The sequence below is a fragment of the Streptopelia decaocto genome (assembly GCF_964273445.1).
Source record: "Streptopelia decaocto genome assembly, chromosome: 1".
Classification (NCBI taxonomy): Eukaryota; Metazoa; Chordata; class Aves; order Columbiformes; family Columbidae; genus Streptopelia; species Streptopelia decaocto.
Window position 1 is genome coordinate 50,115,257 of NC_138663.1, and position 22,985 is coordinate 50,138,241.

Consider the following 22,985-nt stretch of genomic DNA (forward strand, 5'->3'; position numbering starts at 1 on the left):
TGTTCTTAATGGTGCTACCTTCACACAAAGCAGCAAACTTGACTAGTGATGGAATCATGGAAAATATGGATGGAAGTAATTTAGGCCATGCCCTCTTCTGAAGGCAGAATCAGCAATACTTTACACTTGGTTATCTCAAATTGACTGGAAGAACCTCTCCCATCTTGTTCTATGACGATTATAGCTTCCAGAATAACCCAGAGGATGTCAGATTTAATGTAATTTTAACTCACTTTTACTAATTATAAATTAAATTAAATGACCCAAGAAGCACAATAAATAATGATTAGCTCAATTAGTTTTAAAGGTTTGATTATTAGAATGATTCTGACAATGGGTTCAATTTATTCACAAACTGGTTTGTAGGTATTTTCACTTTGCAGAGACGGATAAAATAAGCCTATTTTGGCCTCCCAATTCAAAAATAAAATCGGAGCAACCTAGTGTTCTTCAGAGTAGCAAATGTTTGGGGCAGTAGATGACAGCAAGATTTGTGATAAAATGTCTTGAAATAGTAATATATTATATTTAAAAGTTTCTCTCTGGAATTTTAAATAATAGATGATATAAAAATATTTTAAGTATGAATTACTATTGTGTTTTCTATACTTGTAAGATACATAGTCATAGGAGTGCTATACACAGATAAAAACGTACAGAATATTTTTTCTGTTGCAGTTTTGCCAACATCCAGCATACAGTGTTGATCCATACAGTGTTGATAAAAAGACTTCTAACTTTATGCTAGTTACAAAACAGTGTCTTTCTTTAATAGAAGACCAAAGACAAAGTGACAAAATTGATTAAAATATCTTAAGACAAAATGTGATTTTTTTATTAACTTAAAATAATTCCTGAAATAACACACCTTTTTCCAATGTGGGTCTATTCAAATTGTTCCAAAATGTTTTTAAAATGTCACCTTTCCTTAATCCAGCCTCCCATCCAATTCTATAAAAACTCCAACCAGTCCAACATTAAACTATGCCAAGGACTTCCAGGTGAAGTCACATTAAATTATTAGTGCCAACCTAGATTTTTCAAACATTTATTTATGCACAAAGATATCAGCAATAAAGAAGGTCCATGAGCAGGGAAGAGAGGGAAATGATGGAAATTGTTCTTCTAAGAGAGTTCTATCAGAAGATTTATCTTTGAGTCTTTGCAAAATAACTTAAATAATCTACCGGGATTTAACACAGTGCCAGACTAGTTGAATTTGTACCTACCTGGATCACCTCAACCATTGCCTACAGCTCTTTTGTTATTAAAAATGAGTCCTTTTCTTTATATAGTCCCAAATGTAGGCAATATTACACAGATTATTTTATAATACTAGTGCTTTTCAGTCTCTAAGTGAGCTAGGGAAATGAACTGCATGTATGCTTTGATGACAAGCAATCAAATGTTTCAGATTTCACACAGAGAACTGTGAAGGAGTCCAATAGTTCAAAATGATACAAATATCTTCCTGGATTCTGGCATACTCATTTAAATGTGGCTTATTAGACAAAGATCTGTGCCAGAGAAGTAATTTAATGCACATTGCTTGGCTGACTCCAAATATAGAAGATAAGTTGGACAAACACAATAAATGTTATAGAAACAATATGGAAGGAATAGTTTCTGCCTGATCCGGCAGCACATTTGCTAAACAACTTCTTGATAATATGTGAAACTGAAAAAAATTAAATGTTTGTCTTTCATTTTTGTTGTGCAATATCTGTAATTAGAAAAATATAAACATATCTGTGCCAACTTTAAAGAGCTGATAAATCAAAGTAGCACACAGTGACAGATGCTTATCTATAAGATAATTCAATTTGTAAATTCATTTGGAAGAAAGACCACATTTTCTCCCATAATTGAACAGCAATTAGAACCCCAACTCATCCATGGTTGGAGTTTCCAGATGATACTGTGGCATGGAATACACAACAAAAAAAGTAGCTTGCTTTCTGCTACTAAGAAAATATAGATCAATGGTCATTTACGTAATGTGTAACAAGGAATAATAATATCCCCCAGATATTTATTCTGATTGTTGTTAATTCAACAGATCAATGTTGCACAGTCAGATCATCTGTTCTGGGGTTGTGGGTTTGGAGGGAGGTGGGCTGAGTATTTTATGTTCTCTGTTTTGTTTGTTTGTTTGTTTTTAATTAGTATTACATTGCTGCCTTAAAGCCTTAAATTCTAAACTGGAACTAAAAATATTTGCTGATGTATAGGAAATACCTTTATCATTGTGCTCTGGTTCTGGGATTCAAAGCCCACTCCAGCTGCTTTTCACTTTTTCTTGGTTTTCTACCTATGCGGCAGCAAGATTTTCCATCTCATGCTGCCAGTCACAGACAGTTTTCCTTTGGAGATGAAATGGTTAAACAAGAAGTAATAGAGCAGTGTAGGAGAGACAAGCTGAAAGCAAGACAAGGCTTCTAGCCATCTTAAAAGAAAAATAAGTTAACTTTCAGAGGCTAAAATAAAATCCACAGAATCAAGGAAACTCAAAGTTAAGCAAGAAATTCTGTACTGTTGTGCCAAGACATCTTTAGGAAGCTAGGATTGTTATGAGTCATAGGCACTTAATTTTTAAGCACAGTGAGGTGCATTAATGTCTGCTGTACTTAGTTTTTTAATTAGAATTTCTATAGAATTTTATGCACCCATGATAAACAGGAATATTTCTGACATTATGCCAGTTTTACTTGGCTGCAAAACTTCTGGTTTCTTGCCCACAGTTTTTGTATTATCTTACTGTACAGTAAAAATAGTTGAAGCAGACGTAGCTCACATTCAGTATGGTTAAAATACAGCCCACAACTTTATTTAAATACGTAAACAAGCATACATAACTGTAGTGGATTAAGGCAGAACAGGCCTTAAGGCATTAAGTTGGTGGGACTGGTCTACTGCAAAATAAGCATTGTCTGAATCATTCCTTATTACAAGGTTATGTTACTTTAAGCTCTTCCTTGTAATACAAACCACAGGATTTAGTGCACTTGCTAGTATTTTCCGTATTTTTTTCACTACTGAGAAGGTATGTGGCCAGACACATGAGGTAAGATACTTCTCAGTTACTTCTACATACCTACAGTTTAACTCTGTGCTTCAGCCAGTCAATCTAGGTTTTGTGTCTAGGCAATGGAGAACTATAAGTGCTTTTACAGTGAGAGTCAAGTAGCCTGTTTTTGAATTATGTTTTAGGAGGAAATTAATAGCATTTAAGGTGGCTATTTGTTTCCATAAAGGAATGCAGATGACTAACTCAGATGTGGACTTCAGTAATTAACCAGATGAATCCCATCACTATTGCACTTGAAGACAAACATTTTAGATGGAGAATTAAAAGGAATAAATTCCCACACTTGAGGATGTTAAGAATTTAAGCTGTTCATGACTGTCCAGTCCAAGTTCCAATCCAGAAGACGTCCTAACTATATTAAAGAGCAATTGTAAAACACACAGAATGGAGGTTGATTTAACACCTTGCATTTGTGAATCTCAGGCCTAAGGCAAAGGAGTTTGATAGCATATAGAAGCAGAAAGCCTAATCTGACAGGCCATTTGTTCCTACAAAATGCCATCAGTGCTGCAACTAATGAGATTGTTATCACAGACAGACCTCAGTGGCACATAAAAGATGTTTGGAATGATCCTGAAACTTTAGCAGTGTATTATTTGTTAATTGCTTCTAATTTATTTGTCTCTAGAACCTTTAGATCTTGTCGCTTTGCTTTGCTTTTTGTCAGAACTTACAATTCTAATCTTAAGTTAAATGTGTAACAGGAAATTGATATAACATGGAAAATTGCTTTTTTACACCTTATATTCCACACTTCTAAGTGGATGCTGGCTGCTTATTTTCTAGTGGTTAGAAATCTGTATCACTAACAGAATTATTTTATTGTAGTTAGCATACCTTCAGTTCTTTCAAATCAGAAAGTTAAATGGAAAGAGTTGTAATTATAACACTGAGGACCTGGAAATTCAAAAGAAAGAACAGAAATAATGCTAAAAATAAATGCTGCAAGATTTCATATGCAGGTTCAGTAAGTAGAAGACAGATGAAGGTCATTTCAGAGGAGATGAAGGTGATAGGATGCTAATTTATCTGGAAACATAAAAAGATAATGCTGACAACTACATTCAGATGAATTTCAATCTGCTTTAAAATATTTGAAGGAATAAGGTTTCTTATGGCATTCCTGCTTCGGTAGGGTTAAACTCACAGCAGTGGCCCAAGATCATGAACTCTCTCTCTTTCTTTCTCTAGTAAGAGATAAAATATTCTGTAAGTATTCTAGCACGAGCTGTACCGCACAGAGATCCAAGAAACATACTGGCAGCCTAATGGATCTGGTTGCAGTTTCCTGATCTGGAGCTGGCAAGCCTCACGATAAGGTATATCCACTCTTAAATCCTGTAAAGTCTCTCTGTTCAACCAGACCCTCAACAAGATCCTAAGTTGCTCTCACCACTTCAGAGGTGGCTGATGTAAAACACAACCACATACATGGAGATTCTTCGCACATGGGCAATCTTCCATCAGGATTATTTTTTAGTGCAACAGCTGAGTTTTAGCATGAGTTTAAGGTAAAAAAACTTGTTTTAATTGATAATGTCTATTTGGTCCTTAGTGACCGAAAGGACTGACTTTGTCAGCGTGCTCTTTGAGAAAGGGTAGTTGGTTTGAAAATCTTTTTACTGAAAAGAGATCAAGTGTGCAATATTTTCGTTTTGAAAATCTTTTTACTGAAAAGAGATCAAGTGTGCAATATTTTCAGTCATATTTATTGGTTCTGGAAATTATGTTTTCTGTTTATCTGAAAAAAAAAAGTTACTTTAATGACTGTCAGAGAACTCTATACAGGAAAATTATATATACAGGTTATTTTTGTGCCTGATGCAATAGTTAGAATGATAAAAAATTCTTATACAAGGCAGTGTCAAGAAGAGGAAATTTGAACCTACAAAAACATTGCCCAAAACTATTATTTAATTTTTGAAAAACTAATATACTTTGTAAATATTCCAAGTGATACATTAAAAGGTCAACACCCATATACCATATTGAATAATCTGAACAAAGTGAATGTAAACATATCAAAAAATCCATTAGAACTACAACAAAAATAGGATAGCAAATTTGATACACTCAATCAGACATTTATGACTAGATTAATTACTACTAACATAAACCAAAGAGCACATGGAGAAAATATGATATAACCTAATAAGCTCTATTCATTAAAAAATGATACAGAGGCCACCAAATGGAACATATGTAGAAACACAGCGGCATAACAGATACTTACTACTTTTTTTTTTTCTTTCTCTTTTTTTTTTTTTTTTAGGTAACGTGGTAGGGCATCATGGGAAGCTATCAATGTTTAAATACAATCACTTTAGCTTCTTATTAATTTTTTCTCCTTTCCATAACAATAATGCTTCAGTTGTTGATTACATGCCTCTCTCTCTCCCCCTCCCCCACCCTTTTTTTTAAAACAGATATTTTTTGTCATATTAAGTCTGTGGCACATCATTTAAAGTAGAAAAAATATACAGGTATATAAACACTTTTTAAATTTTATCTGTAGGCTGATTTTTTTTTTCTCTTCGAAGAGCAAAATGGTTTTCAATATTTTCAACACTTAATACAAAAGAGATTTGCAAAGTTATACAAAAGAGGAAAATTAACTGTAGCTTGGCATAGAATTAAAAAAAACTTAAATGTAAATAAGGGTACACTTTCCAAAGACCGTTTAGCATTAGGTCCCATTGTCACCAGGGTCTTACATATTTGAATGTATCTTATACTAGCAGTATAATATTAATATTTTTATTAATATATTCAATTAACATTTTTATTAGCATATCATACTAACAGTTGATGATTCAAAGAAGCGTTCATTGACATAAGAAGTATCTGAGAAGAGCTAGAAGGTAATTACAGAGAAACTGGATAAGCATTATCTATTTCCACTGTGAATTTTTAATACAGAAAATATGATTTAATTTCATATGTATTAAGTTGTCATTTTCATAAATAGTTCTCGCATAAGTCAATAACGTTAGCCTGAGATTCCCTCAAGAGAAAAATACAAGATGTACAAAATGCAGAAATATAAATTTCACCTCTAGAAAAAAAGATACATGAAAAAAAACCCCACCAAAATGTCTGTTTAACATAGATGTCATATTCAACTTCAAAAAACAGTTGAATGTTTTTATAAATATGAAAATTTTATCCCTGGAACAAACTGATTACTTTACAGACATTTAAACTGAGTTATTTTTACTGAATCACACTCTACTTTCGTTCAAATGAATGTTTAATGTTGTGCAAGCAAACTTTCTAACAGAGACACTATTTTGGGATTTAAGATTAGAAACATTACATCAATGTAACCATTTTAAAAATGTTGACTTACCTATACTTTTATTACTATATTTTTTGGGCTTCATTTTATGGGCCCTCTTCAGCATTAGCTGTGCGGTAGAAATATCCTTAAAACCCCTAGGGGAAAAGAATAACTTACTAAACAATTCACGTATATTACATTATACCAGCTGCATAATTTTGTATAATGCATTTTCAAAAAGAATACAAGCGTATAGTACTACTTATGCATGATGAAACCTTCTGAATTACACAGATAGCTGCAATGCTTATCTTAATATTATCATAGCTTATTAATCTGGTCTCCCAGATGCTTGGAAAAGTAATTACAATAATTTTCACTTTGGTCAAAAACAGATTAATGAAAGGTGAAAGTTAAAAAAAGCAAGGAACAACAGCCAACTATACTGTACCTATTCCTGGAAGTCACTGTTAGCAAAATAGCTTAACATACCATTCTTCTGAAATTTTTGCTTCTTTTTCAGACATGAATGAGAATTTCTTTTTTTCCTTCCAGTCAGAGAGCTGTGATACTGTTTCCTTCCCTGATCTGAAAACAAAGTATAAGAGCAGTACTGAAAGGTAGGTAGATTAAGAAGGGTCTTAGGTGACTATTTTGCAGCCTTCGTTATTCTTCAAGTTGTTTGTGCCTCTTAAAGGCACTTTTGAAGCTTGGATATAATAAAAAAAAAAATATCTATTTTAATACTCCAGGAAGGCTTTATCTTGGAGAGTAATAAAAGTCTGCCATCAATTTGAAATGTTTACATTTCAATTACTTGAAGCATATTTCAGTCCTTTCTCTCCAAAAGAATGCAGCTGTGTAAGAAATCCCTTTTAATCTTTATCTAGTCTTACAAATCTCTATTTCAACATCCATGTTATGATATACGTGAAAAAACCCATACTTTAATGATTTACAGTCAAACCTAGATAAATAAAAATACACATGTATATTCCTATATTCTTAATTCTGGTAGTGAATGAAAAATAACAACTGAAAGTAACATATTTGGTTTTAACAAGTAAATGTTTTTAACACCAGTAATACCATATGAACTGGAAGTAGCAAAAGTATCAGAAAATAGACTCAAGTTCTCCTCTTTTTGATTTTGTCAAATCTAAATGAACTAAATATAATGAAAAAAAATATATTAGTTAACTTACCTGCTATGAAAGTGGATATTTTCTGCTGAGTGTGAATGTGGTCTGTTAACACATGGCCAAACTTCTTGCGGAGACAACAGCAGACTAGTTGAATGTTCACTGGAATTTGAAGGCCTAGAATACTTGTAAATAAAGAAAAATAAAAAAAATTAAGTTGATGATTCCTGCAAGTTTGAATTTAAAATGTGCAGGTAAACCTGCATCAGGGTTTGCAGAGTGTATTACTATAACAGAATGGTCTCTTAATGGTAATATGCCCATTATAGACCTTACCTTTGACTAAATAAACAGGGCAAAAAGGTGATTTTAATTATATTTAACATCCCCAACTATAAGGAATTTTACATTTACAAGACTCCTTTCTTTTAATTGTAGGAAATAAAACATTAGTAATACTACACTTGTAACAAGAAGAGAAAACCCTACCAAAACAAAAAGCTAAAACTTCAAAGTTTATCAAATAACTAGCAGACATCACAGTTCAATGACCTTTAGCTGTTCTGAAAACATTCAGCTGTTGTCATATAATGCAGATCTTAGTATTTTAAAGTAGTGTGTCAACTAGCAATTTTTAATCCATTGCCAAATGTACAGATGAAGCACATCATCTTTTTTTTCTGCTACTGTGAAGTGTTGAAATAAATCCAAAATAAATTAAAAACTAAGCAAACGAAAGAAACTCTAAAAGAAAAATTGCATTTGGGGATGAGGAGGAAGTCTGAGACTTCTAAAAGTAATTGTGTTTTTCAAGTCAATATATTGTCGTATTAATCACCCCAGAATAGCATATCCTTAAGGAATGAATAAAGACTGAAGAGTAAGAAGTTTCTGTGACATGTTACCTTTGGCCAGTGCAGCTGGTCTGAGAGCAGGAGTGTTTTTGAAGGGAAACGGGTGGAATCTGGAGTTAGCCATTCCTTCTCTAATGCAGCCTGCATGAATGTGTAAAGTCAAAAAGTGCACTGATAAAATAGACTTAGTTTTGGTAACTTTTGCAAAGTGTCTTTAAATTGTCTTACATACTATTTCAACTGTTTTCCAGTCATACATCAGAACTGCCACCTGCAGAGCAATCGCACTTAAAACACCTTTGAGATGCTGTGTTGTACTGTTTTACTTAAAAAAGAAAAAAAACAGATTAATAGTATTTGTGGGTTGTGGGGTTGTTTTTTGTGTTGTTTTGCTGTTTTTAAATAAGATGCATCCCTTCCTTATCAAATTGTTGAAATTTTATCCCAATGTTGTTAGTAAGCCCACATTACTAAAAAAGACTGCCAAACTCCGAAGAAAATACAGACCTAAAGTACTTAAAGGTCTAAAGGACATGAACAGCTTTGTTTGCTGTTTTTGACAAACTGAGTACTTTATATCTAGATGTAGGTGCCTGATTCTGTCATATTTGCTTTTGTTGAGTTGAACTGATTAGATGAAAAGTTTTCACTGAAATCTGGGGTTAGAAAGGTGATTCCTGTATGTACTTATTCCTTCAATTAATCAATTTTATTTTTGATGTAATGGAATAATTTGTAAACTAAAATAATAGCTTGGAATGAAAAGGGATGACAGAATTAGGTGCTAACTGGTGTCTCTGGCATTTCATGGAGTTTTCTTTCATAAAAATAAAATCTAGATTTTGTTTCAAACTCAATTTGTATATTAATTATTTTTTATACGTCCTTGAGGTTTTCAACCACATGTTCTTTCAACATATTCTGATAAGTGAGAGAAGCAAATTACTCCCACACAGTAAGTAAATACCTCTGAAGAATTTGGCTTTACTTACACAGGGCTCAGTCATTCAGGCTGTTCTTACTTCAGCAGCAAAGATCCTGGGGTTCATTCTTTTGAAAATGTCTGATTTATAAAACCAGTCTACCTTTCTCCCATTCACAGAATATTTCAGATTGCACTAATTTCTGACTCTGAGAAATTATGCTAACTTTGGATACCTTCCTGTGTATTTTGTCTAAACAGGACTTTGCACAGCCTTAGACTAGTGAACAAGAAGGTCTTCCAAGCCCTTTGAAATTCTGAGAGAAAAAAGGACCATATTCCAGCTGTTTTGAAAAGGTTACTTCTTGTACTGGCCACATAATTTGGTGATTCTAAAACCACTCTTTATCTTTATAAGGTAACTGTGAACCAGTATTCCTCTTCCATCCTGACCTAACTTTTCAAAGTAAATGTTCAATAAATTTTGACTTTATTTTCAGGTCTTAAAAGGAATGCATTCTTACATCTTTGATCCTTGTTTCATGAATTCCGTGTTCTTTAATATACTATGTCTTGGCTTTCACTTTTATATAATAAATCCAGATATATTCTATGCCCTCGTTATTAGCAGAAGATGTCTCTTCACCACTCTTCCCCTTCTTACCATTTCAGTTCGTGATAAATATACACCACTATCCTCTTTACCATACCTTCTCAGGTGGTTGCATATGTAAAAAAATCTATGCAAATAAACTGTAGAGGCTTGCAACAAATAAAATGGATCACATTCATGAATTGTTACATTTACCTACAACCCACTAGTCTCTCTCTCCTCTGTGACTACTCTTACATGGTTGATTCAAATAATTTTCATTAATAAAAAAAAAGGTCAGAGTTAAAATTTATTCCAGAAGCAGACTGTAGTAAGTAAGATCCCAAATGAGATATTTTAACATGTGAAATTGGCACAATTTGGACACAGAATACTGACAAGTTGATATCTCAGCAGAGACAAAGCTGTGACATATTCAAGTTTTGCAGTTGCCTAGGGTCTATGGGCAGAACGCTCATAATGGATAACTATATAAAAGGGAGAAAATCTGATCAAAAACTTTCAGTGAAATCAGGTATTATTCCTCCTTGTCCTCCTTAAATTTATTCTTAAAATGCACTATGCAAATCATATTTCTAACTTTTCAGATGAGAGTGTTTCACTTCATTTCTGAGTATGGGCATGCAATCCAGTCATGGGTAAACACAATATCTGCAAAAGATGTGTCTTCAGCTTTGCTGGTATATAAAGGTATATGAAAATGGCAAATTTCTAAATTATTTTATTCCTCCTCTATTTGTAAAAGAATCAATACAGCTGGGAGAGAGGTAGATTTCCACTTTTTGTACAATTTAAATGTAGTAATCAATAGACTGAATGAATCTTTTTGCTTTATAGTTGTACCATAACCCAATTAAAGTTCTTTGTTTTTAATATTTGAGTAGGAATATTTCTCACCAATATTTTCTTACCCCAGTATTTGCAATTTATTAATTCAACATATTCTGCAGTGGTTTTATTTCTTTTATAGCCTATAAAATGTTTTTCATTGTTCTAAGAGTTGAAAGGAATACCAATGAAAATATAAAAGCATGACTCAAAGGCATAAATACGCAAGACAAAAAAAAAATAATAACTGATTTATCATTAAGCACTCCTATGTATGCGTGGCATGTTATAAAAACATATCACACGGTCATTTGCTTAGGCCAAAAAAAATAAACACATAATTGATTTTCAAATATATGCTCTTCCACTCTGTTTATCCTTAGAGATTTTGACAGCACTAAGTTCAAGAAACTTCTGTCCATATCTTTCCCATAAACACAGTCCTAAATTATAACTAACACAGTTTATGACAGATTTACCAATACCTAATAATAATAATAATAGATTAATTTCTACTGACTTTGTCCACTAAGAGAAAAAAAAAGCAATCTGAGATTAAGTACAAGGCAAATAAAAAAATAATGTGATTGCATGAGCTACAAAAACAGTTATAGGCATACTATATTTATGTTTCTTTCTAAAGCCAAACTAAGGAATTGATTTCACAATTGCTGAGGTATATGACTTAGCTTTACACATACGTGTAAATCACATACAGTTGACTTAACACACAACAGTTCATCTGAAGACATCTTTTATGTTTCTGTATCCTCCACACTTTATTTCCAGTGTTTGTTTCAAGTCAAAGTGTGTATTGTTTACTTTTAAAAAGTTTCAGTGTCACAAGGACACAAAACATACATAGACCTGTCTAACTTTTTGTTAAAGCATCACAGAAATAAATTGTTTAACTTACTATTTGAAACACATTTTTAATGCTTCTATTTATTTATTTATACTATTTTTAATTCTTTTTTTTTTTAAGACCTTGTGTTATTTTTCATTTCCGTCTTTCTCAGGACACAAACAAGACACTTCCAAGTCTAGAAAAATACAGATCACAAAATTCGCTATTAAACACATTATTCCTGATACTCCTTCTTCAACAAGAGGGTGTGACTATATTTAGTTTTGTTGGTTCTATTTTTTTTTTTCCCTTGAATTTTAATAATAAAGCTTCCACACTACTACCTATTTCCATTTACCTATTAGGATCCAGAACTTTTAAACTTGATTCACGATGCATTTTTTTACACTTTGAGAATCTAATTCTGTAGGTTTTTTTTCTCCCCTTTCATTTTGTAGCTCATCAATGAACTCTGGAGGATTTAATAGCATATTATACATAAACTTTTATATTTTGTTATTCCTTCATTTTTCAAATACTTATTCTATCCCTTCTTTTGCAAATATAATGACTATTTACCAACAAGCATTAAACTTTGGTGGTCTTGGAAACAGAATCCAATCATACAACCACCAAAGTCGGTGAGAGTAGTTCTGCTAAATTTAAAGATAACTGAATGAACTACTGAAACGCAGAGTTTTAGAATCACAGAACTACAGAATACCAGATTGGAGGGGACCTCAAGGACCATGTGGTCCAACTTTTCTTGGGGAAAGTACTGCCTAGACAAGATGGGCCAGCATCCTATCCAGATGGATCTTAAAAAGAGTCCAATGTTGGGGAATCCACCACTTCTCTGGGGAAATTATTCCAATGTCTGATTATTCCAATGATCGTACCTATCTACATCAGTACTCTGCTTGAAAAAGGGTTCAGTAGCAGATACTTATGGAAAGAATGAAAGAAGCTGGACATGTTGAGGACAATCCTTCCCTTGGTACATACTTTCAGACCTTGGAAATTGGTGCTTTAAGGACTTTCTGCTAACATCTAGGAAAAGATTCCTCAGCTGAAAACAGTAATCTAAATTATGACAAATATAAAAACCTAGGCAGTGTGTTTGCAAGGTCATCCCTATGTTGATCCGGAAAGAATGCTCAGAGCATGTAACTGCTGAAGTGGTGTAGTTTAACTTGGAAAGGTCAACACGTTGGCTGCCATGGGAACTGAAGCTACCTCAGGTTTCTAAAAAGAGTGGACCTCAGAATCACAAGATGAATCATCAGCTGATAAAATTGCGAAACTATCTTTGAAACTTAGGGAGAACTTACTCTTTATATCTCTTTCCTTCTTTCATTCCCTCATTGACTCACTCACTGTTTGCAGGACAGTAATGATTTAGCCCTTAAAATTGTTTTATTGATTACTATGTAATGCTTTCATTTATATAGTATCTTAAGATAAAATTAGGAAAATTTCTCAACAGAATATAAAGAAGCAGAAGAAAATTAATATCCAAAACTCACTCTGAACTAGAGTCATGACCAGCCTTTGAGCATTACAACAGAATACAAGCAGTGGATGGGGAAAAAAAATTAAGCATATTGTATTAAAAAACCATATTTCCACATAACAATTTCACAGGAACAGTGTGTGGAATTCCTTGCTTTTAGAAAAATATTCATGTTTAAGTTCACCTGCCCAGTTTTGTCTAACTTATTTTTCTGGACTTCTATTCCTCTCAGCGAGACAGTGACATCAGTGTCATTCTCAGCCAGAATGTCCCTTTTTCAACCAGATTTTATAAAGTATCTGCCCTCTCTACATTCAAAATTAATTTTTAATAAGAATAATGTATAACAAGAATAAATGAATAAATAAATAAATCAGAATTAATCTTTCCTCTAGTTTTCTCTGTAGAGTACAAATTTAAATAAAGTTCTTCAGGGTGGTGAAGAATCTTGATTTCTGCTTTCCCAGGTTTTAGTAAGTATATTTGAATAGTGCAGTTAAAGTCTAGTTCACTCCAAGAAAGTAAAATAAAAAGTTAAAACAATAAGAGAAGTGAAAGAGAGCACTTTAATCCAAGGCAGAATGTTCAACAGCATTCTATGACTATTTCAAATTATCTGATGAGATTTAGTTTTGAGCAATACATGCTACATGAAGAACTACTTTTCTAGTGCTAAACATCCTGTAGGTTAAATAATTGTTCAGAGACTGGGAGTGGGAGCAGTCAGGGGGAAGGATCATATGCTGAAGATTAACCCTGTGGATACTCACAATAGAAAAGGGCACATCGCAGCCAAGCCACACTGGACTCTCTTTGATCTGGCAGAAAGCTGCAACTTTCTCTCTTGATTCCTGGCAAACATATTTCACTCTGTGGTGTATTTCATTCAAATATTGTGCTACTCCAGGGTAACATCTTTCATTTCTTTTTAAACTAAACTACATTTCTGCCAAGGCTTAAGTATTCTTTGCTAGAAAATTATTCTCTAAAAGCATAAGGAAGTTTTGACAAACTTATTAAGAAATCACAAATTTTTAGTTCTTATAGCTGATATAGAAGGACTATATCACTTTTCTATGTTCATTTACATGTTGTTGATAGACTGTGAATGAAAACTTCTTTTGAAAGTAAAGATCTCAATATTTTTGTGTATTTAGCCTTTTCTTCCATCCAGTCTTTTTAGGAATCAGATTTCTCTATGGCCTAGCTTTCTGAGAAACTCAAGTTCATGCATAAAGATTAGTTCAATGTTAGGAAGTTGAATATAAATCCAGTGCCAGACTTCCCTAAAAAAATTCCAAAGCTAAGACATTAACCAATACAAACATCCTTAATTGCATAATCTATTAGCTGCATTATTATTCCTTTTACAATATCACAAAAATTCAGTCTAAGCTCTTTCATTTTGAAACTATGTGTAAATGTGTTAATTTGACCAATTTTATAAAAAAACTGTATACAGACTTCTTTTTAATTAGTTTAATGGATGCATGGTTTATAGAAAATGGACCTCTGAACTGCAAACTGTAGGAAAAATAGCCTTTTTCTCTGGATTTGTCTTTCATGCTTTTTCACATATTTAATGTGGTGAAGATAAATAGGTTAGCACCCTAAAAAGGTTATTTTAACCTTTGGCAATGCTTCTTTTTCAACCTTGTCTTTATGTAAAATAAGAGAACTAGGAAGGAAAGCTGGGCATGGCTGCATTCTTATGATTGCTAAAACCAAACAATGTTTCAAGCCAAAAAAAGTAGCAAGTATCATATGGATTCCAGAGAAACATCACAAGGATTAATTGACCCCAGGAGATTTTAAAGACTTAAGAAAGGTGGTTAATTATTAGAGCACATTCTTGTGGTAAAATTAGAGGACAAGTATAGTTGTGTAGTTGTCCATTTATAAAAAGGATATATTGACAATGACTGCAAAAATGACAACATTCTGTTAAGAAAAACATTCAAGTTTTATTGGGGAATGTCTTCTCCAAATGTCTCTTTTCCAAACTGTTTAATAAGCTCAGAAAACTAATTATTCTCTCAAATTTGAATACATATGTATATATATATATATTTCATATGAGTACTTACGTGATTTCTCTAAATACAAACGACTAAAACTACGGGGTGGGTTTGTTGTTTTTTTCTCAGAATATACAAAAGTAAATGAATAGTGAAAATTTCAGGAACCCTAAAAGTTTTAATTCACAAAAAGGGATGAATGTATACATACATAATTAACTCTCCAAATGTCTGAACCTTATTGTAGTTCATGCCAGTCATTCATGACCTACATGACCCAAACTTTTACATGTTCAGGTGAGTTAAACTGTGCTTTGGTTGGATAACATCTGCTATGTTCTAAAGTAAAAGGACTTCAAGCTCCAGCCAATGAGACATGTATGGATTTGAGTGTGGAGGAGAAAGGAAGTTGACATGTCACTTTCCTCTTTGTTTCCTCAGAAAGTACTGCTGTTTAACTCAATTACAATATTGGCTGCATCAGAGGCCTCTTCTCACAGAACACAGACAAGTAAGTTAGGAAAGCTCCTGAAATTTGTAATTAGGCATTACTAAAACATATTTTTCAGAGGAAATCAATTTATGTGGACATACTAATTATCAGACATTAAACTAGATCCTTTAAACACAATCTATACCTACACTAAAATGTCAGTTTTAACATTACACAAAAATTAAAGAACTTAGGGAAGTTATATTCAATTATTTGGGACCTCAGCTCAGATTTCAAGAGACTGCAGATGAAAATATAGTCATTGAGAAGAAACGATGGCTCTATTATTACTTACATTTAAAATGATGCATTTGGCTCAGAACGGTTTTCCTTTGAGACTACAGTAATGAGTCTAAAACTCCACAGAACTAAGACTTTTTTCACTTTTATATATTTTTCCATTGCTTAGCCTGTTTATTCAATTTTGATGCTTGACTTTGCCTTTAGAGAAATAAGACTAGGAAGTATAATTAATGACATCACTATACTTTGATATGTCATACAAGTTAAATATAATTTAGAAAAATACTATACCATTTGGTTAAAAAGAAGTTCCAAATGATACCTTTAGTGTCATACATCATTAGTGGGCTTTCCTTTCGAAAGTATTTGTTTGAATCTGGCTATTTAACCAAGAATTAGGTAAAAAAAAACATGAAGATAGTTTTTATTTAAAATTAAAAGCATTTCAGGAGGTATTAAGAACTGAGATCTATCTCCTGGTGGAAAGCCAGAAAGCAATCAGAGCACATTCTGCATGAGCTGTGAAGCTGGGGTGTTAGCAAAAGCCACAACTCCTAATAGCTGTGTTTGTGTTTATCTTATCAGGTACTGACTGAAACAACCTACTTCCAAGGCCAGGATATCTATCAGATAACTAGAAAACAAGATTTCAGTATTTTAGATAAGTGTCTAAAAAGATAAGTGCTTAAAGAGGTAGAAAAGAGGCTTTATGTATCTGACGATGCCACAAACTGAGAATGGCATGCGATTCATTAACACAGCAGCTGAAGAAGCAGGATCATATAGGGAGACTGTTGGTACACACTCATCGAAAAGATTTATCTTCAATAGGTTACTTAGGAGAGAGTTTTTCCTCCCTTTAAAGGAAGATGATGCATCTAATGAAATATTCATCATATGCTTTTTGGTTTCATACAGTGCTGTAAGAAATAAGAAAGTCAATGAAAAAAAGGATCATATTCTTTGCAATATACAATGCATAAAGGTTAGAATCTCATCTGACATATATAAGCAATTACAAGAGCTAGACATGCATAAGAGTGTCAAGATACAAGAAATGTTATGGGGACCTACTAATCCACAGGCTACACTTATTTCCTGGCACTAGGCAGAAAAGAGCAATCACTGTCACAAGCCCACAGTCACAAACTCACAGCCCGAGAGAAATCACATCATGAAGGATTATCTAAAAAGAAAGCAAAACATATTGTATGTGTCTAATTTGGACCTGTGATAAGAATACTAAAGATGGGAGATGTAAAGAAATTTATGTTCTAATTGCTGTTTACTTTTCAAGAGTTAGCACATATGAGGTAGTTTTTATTCTTCTCCCCCACCCTCCTTCAAACAAACAGGAAAATAAAACGACTGCTTAGCTGCCTTGGAAGATAAACAAAAAAATAGGAATGGCTTTGTGTCTGAGTGTGGACATGTGAAAAAATATGAAGGTTATTCCTAGGCAATAACTTAAAAAACTACCAAAAGACTGGAATGTAAAAATTCAACATAAGCTCAGAAGCAGAACATCACTTTGTCTCATGGCAACAGACTTACCCCTTTTGATGAAAGAAGCCATGATGGATTTCTTTTTAGTTTGGTTGAAACTTACAAAGTGTTTGTTCATTTGTTTGTTTGGGGGTGTGGGGGGGGGGGGGGGGGAGTGGGGGGGGTGTTTGTGTGTTGTCTTTTTTGTTTGAAGTATGACTAGATAGCCTTGATTTGAACTAAATTCAAACAATGAAGTTTTAAAAAATGCAGCACTTACTTTCTGTGCCATGTAGCCATCAATATTCAAGCTAATCTTGAGGAGAATAAAACATATCTCTATATAGTGACAGTGCTGGAAAACAACCATTTATTCAATGGCCACCGTTCTGAGTAAAGAATTATCATGAAACTGATCATATTCAACTGGTTCAGCTTTCTGGCAAGTTTGGCCATTTTGCCTTTGACTCACATCATATTCTCATCAAGAAAACAACAATTCTATACATGGTATAAAAAATAAGAGCTGTGCCAAGCAAATGTGTTGTCAGATTTTGTCCACTAGAGGTAAAGTGAGCTCTCCTACAAGGATGGACTGCTGATGAAAGGTTGCCTTAAGATCAGCCTTCTGGAGCACACAGGCTGGAATTCTCCGAAGTCCACATGAAAGACATGAAAATATCACTAAATACCAGGCTCATACTTTCTGAGACATCTGTTGGCCAGATCTTCCATCTCATCTGGGATAGCCTGTTTGACATTGCAAAATACAACAGACACAAAACACTACTGCCATCAATTGCCTCAGAATGTCTTTGGCAACATACGGGAGCTGATAGGAATACAAGAAGATACCAGTAATTGTCCAGGTGAAATTATTACTATTCATGCTCTTGTGAGCAAGATAAAGGCCCTTCTTCCAGCTCAATAACATGCAATCCATTTTTCAAGTGATGTGGTGCCAAACTTGTACTAAAAATACACCACTGCTCAATGTGCATAAATGAAGTAAACAGAAGATCTTTGGCAAAGACTAGAGCTGTTCCCATGCTGTTTTGCAGCCTGGGTACACTGAGTTTATAAAGAAGATATTAAACAGTAATTTAATGATGACTAATGCCTAACGCCTTATTGCATTGTGATATTTGCAAAGGGTTTAAATACGTGCTTGCACACTAGTGATTTTGTAGAATACTAGATAATGCTGAATAAAATCACAATGACTGAAATCTACGTAATATTGGTATAAGAAAAACAAATAACGATCACATCACAAAACAGTGGATTATTCAAAAACTTTTGGACAAAATTTAGTACATTTGTAATGGTTTGCAATAAAGAAAGGTTTTTCTGCCCTTCTCTCTCATTTCACTCACCCTATTCAACAGTGAAATCTGCAGTACCAAATGGTGTCTAGATATTTTCCTCTTTCTTCACACCCTAGCAGATGGGATGTCTTAGCCCAGCAATATGTACTCCTCCCTACACACTTGTTTGAGGCCCAACAGATAGCCACTGACACCATGTGTCATTATTTGGCTCTGCTTCAGTACTTTGCTATAAAACTCTGAGGCCAGAAAGGAGGGAATAGGAAGCACCGACTCTTCCAAGCCTTTGCTGCTTGTTTCTGCAGAAATAGAAAGTCCATGTGATTTGGTTATCGCCCAACTGCAGAGAATGGAACAGTGAAAGACACATGGGATCAGGCAACCTAGAACAGCTAGTCTAGGCTAGACAGAGTGAAGTGCAAGGCATGGAATCTTTAACAGAATACTAATGTAAGTTTGCAGTAAGCATTCCTTGGTATCACATACAATTAATAACATGATACAGCTGTATCATACATCACTATTTCACGCTCCAGTTCCAGTAGGCCCATTACAGCTAAGCCACACATTTGTCACAATCAGACTCTTCAGAACAGACAAGATATGTGCTTGAAAAGAAGGAAAAAAAAAAAAAAAAAAAAGGAGAGGGGAAAAAAGAGAAAAAGAAGGAAAAATACAATGAATATCACAGGGTATAATTCCAGTCACAGCCATCAGTCTTGAACACTGAAATGCTCACTCACTGAACAAATATATCCTTCATGGGCATATTTATCATATACATTGCTCTGTAGAAAACAGATGTTCTGTTTTTTGGCACAAGAAGCTAAGGGCTTGAGTAACTTTGCAGTTCCCAGTTCAGCCTTTGAGCCTGCTGTGCTAATTAAAATGTCAGCTCATGGTTTGTCTGTCATGATCTGGCCCTAAACACTTTCTCTGAGAATTGCTTCCTACACCTCTGCTTTAATTATTTCCTAATAAACTCAATAACAATTTGAAAGAAAAAAAAAAGAAAAGGAAGAAAGGTGTGGCAACACCAGAGACTGATACAGTGCAAGCTTCTCTGAAATGAGCTGATGTTTTTTTCCTGTCTTCCCCACTCCTTCCTTTTCTTCTTGGCCTCAGGAGCATCTGCCTAAATGTGATTGCCTTGCTGACAGACAGATGGAACAAAAGTGCCCATGCAGTTTTCAGTTTAGCAATTAAGAAAAAAACAAAACAAAAGCAAAAGCAAAACCAACCAACGAACCAACCAACCAAACAACCCAACCAAACAACCAAACAAAACACAAAACAAAGATGAAACAAAATGAAACGAAACAAAGCAAACAACACCAACAAACAAACCTCCCCCACACAAAAAAACCCCACACCAAGCAAACAGAGGATTAGTTGGGCCAAACAGAGTGCAACAAGAACGGCTCAATTGAATTATAGTATGTAAGACACTGGCTGAATAATTCAAAACAGGATATTTTCCTTCTTTAATATATGAATAGATACTTCCTTCCTATGTGAAGAAATAAATCCTTCTACTTTCTGCTTTTTATTATTTTAGAAAGAAGCCAGGGATCAGAGAACATCAACTAATGAGACTGTTCTTTTTTGTATATATATTTCAAATTAAAAGGAAAAAAATCCTAAAATTTAAGCCAGATCTCTATGTTTACACGCAGACATTTCCTGTCTACCAAATGATTCCTGGGACTCCTGCCTCAAACATTTCAGATGCTCTTACAGTAAGACAGTAATTCTGAAAATGTACCTTAAAATAGCTGCTGAAAGGGAGAAGAAAAAAAATAAAATTACTCCAAGTCATCAAGTCATTGGTGATAATTTCCTACAAAGCCCAACTATTTTTAAGGGGAGAGTGGTGGCAAAAGAAGGCTGATACTCAAGATGACTGAAGACTGATCAACTGTAAAGGGCACTGTTCCAACTAAAAACATATTTGGTTTCATAATTCTCTATGAGTCACACAAACACGTGATCATAAATAGGATCTAATCCTGACAGTAGCAGGGTTATCACATCAGTCTCCTTCACAAAATTACAGTGGAATATTGACAAATAGCTCTTGCAAAGAAGCAGCAGCTGAATAACAACATTCAGAGACAATGGTTCATTAAAAAACTCAGTCATATTCTCTTAGATGTAAAATGACCACATTGCTATCAGCTTTCTTTATTTTACCTGAAACCATTAAAAAAAAAAAAAAAGAGATGTCAGCAAACATGAGCAATTAGAGAAAGTAGTGCTCCAGTCAAATCTATAGGTAAGTCATCAAGAGCTGCCTTACTATGCACACGAATCTAGAACTTCCCATGTAGACTGTGCATTTTGAGGCTATAAAAGATAAAATTAGTTTAAAGATACTTTTCCTTGCTTACTGAATGACAACATTGATCCTGTAAACATTTTTATTTTTTACTTAATTATCATTAATTTCAGTTTTGAATCTGATGTTATTCCATTGGAGCCTGTTTTTATTTCTAAGAATGGAAACTTCTGAGCCAATTTCAGTCCTTTGAAACTGAAACATTATTAACTCTATATAACTTGTAAAATTTACTAGTAATGATTTCTGGATTTTGTGCATCACAGACCTTCTAAGTGTGGGTTTTTTTTCTGATTTAACTATACTTCTCTTCATAATTTACTACTATATTCAGACTCATGATCTTTTTAGCACTTTTCCTATAAGACAAAAGAAGAGCTAATAAGCCTGCTTCACCCCAGATTTTGGAGGTGTGCTGTTTTTGCTAGAATACTATGATACTGAATATCAGTTATATTTTCTATATTTTCAACTATATTATTTTTCTCATTCTGTCATGAAAGTGAACAAAATACACACTCAAATATCATTGACATTGTAATCTGTTACTAAAATGCTAAAAAGCTACAAATTTTAGAGCAAAAGTAGCTGTTTCTTTATTCTCATTTTATTGTCTCTCAACTGTAGAAATATATGGAGTTCTACAGTGGTGTGACATTAACAGCACAGTAACTACCAGAGCATCTCGAAGAGCAGGAAGCAATTAATCCATGACAAATACATTTAAATGAGCCATCTATACAAAATGCTTCTTTATTTCTGGATGGTCAACATGTTAATTCTAGCCCTGGTAGTCCTTTAGATTTCTTTTATTTCCAACACCTACATGATTGCTTAAGAATAATATTTTTTTTTTTTTAAATTAAGTTTTTAGGCTAATGACTGCACTTACTTCAGAAAATGCAAAATCATCCACATTTATTTCTTCATAGTCATCCTCCACTTCATCACTTTTAACAGCTGCAAGAGCACTGGCCAGTTTCTTTCGCAAAAGAAAGCCCTTCCAAAATGCCTAAACAAAAAATTTAAAGCATGTTATACAAAGCCATAGATCAAATCCAAATCCAGATTCTCTATGTTATCCCATTAGGAAGATAAAACATCTTGGGCCTTGGTTTAATAGCTCAATGATCTGTTTTTTGAACTTTATGTGACATTTAAAACTACAAGACAAATTAAATGCCAGCATATGTCTAAAGCTTAGAGTACTCAAGAGGCTCTTCACAAGTAAGCAGAAAGGAATCCTGAAACTCCCTCAACTACAAACCTGGGTCAACTAATTAATTATTTGACAATTCCTTCAGGGACTATTATAAACTGAAAGGAAAGGCTACATTAGAAAAAAGCTGAGTGTCAACTTTCAAATTACTCAGAATAAAAATACACTTGTACTAAATGTCTTATAGTTTACAAGTAGCAATTCTTGGAGACATCTCATGCAATTGACCTAGGTCAGTTGGTCTTTCTTAACTATCTAAGATCTTTATTTAAAAAAAAAATATTACCAGTGGGCATAATCTTATCTAATGAAAAGGAGCACACCAGCAACTGAGTGCTAGAAAAAGAGAACATGTGCCAAGCCATAGAATCAGATCAAGGAAAACACTTCAGAACAAAATTAGAGAGATGAAATTAATAAAACTAAATTCAGGACAGCAATTTTCCCCCAAATCAGTGTTTGACATCACTAGAGTTCAAGATTCCCTAAGCATTTAAAACACCATGCAAAAAATTTCCACTGTCCTGAAAGAAGCAGTGTTGTCCATATTTAATGGCTTTTCAATGTAGGAACTAAAATAGGAATGGTAAATCTCATATTCTGGCTTAATGTCTAGCTTATTAACTTCTGGGAAATGATTGTCTAACTATGCAAATTATTGACAATGTTACTGTTTTACACATGTAATTCCTGATTATTATAAAAATGATTAAATGTATTACAACTGCTTTCTCATTATTGTATTGCTGTTATTTTCCTACAGATCTTCATAAC

The 22,985-nt window shown here is 33.6% G+C and overlaps 1 protein-coding gene across 1 annotated transcript in view; it reads right to left on the reverse strand.

The window, feature by feature from the left end:
• LRRIQ1 (leucine rich repeats and IQ motif containing 1) overlaps nt 1-22,985 on the reverse strand; it is a gene marked incomplete at both ends in the record, with an annotated part of 109,381 nt that overhangs the window by 44,443 nt on the left and 41,953 nt on the right. Inside the window, 5 exons of the mRNA XM_082065663.1 lie at nt 6,438-6,523; nt 6,861-6,956; nt 7,574-7,698; nt 8,416-8,505; nt 21,885-22,004. Coding sequence (XP_081921789.1) covers nt 6,438-6,523; nt 6,861-6,956; nt 7,574-7,698; nt 8,416-8,505; nt 21,885-22,004 — 517 coding nt within the window. The remainder of the gene's footprint in view (nt 1-6,437; nt 6,524-6,860; nt 6,957-7,573; nt 7,699-8,415; nt 8,506-21,884; nt 22,005-22,985) is intronic.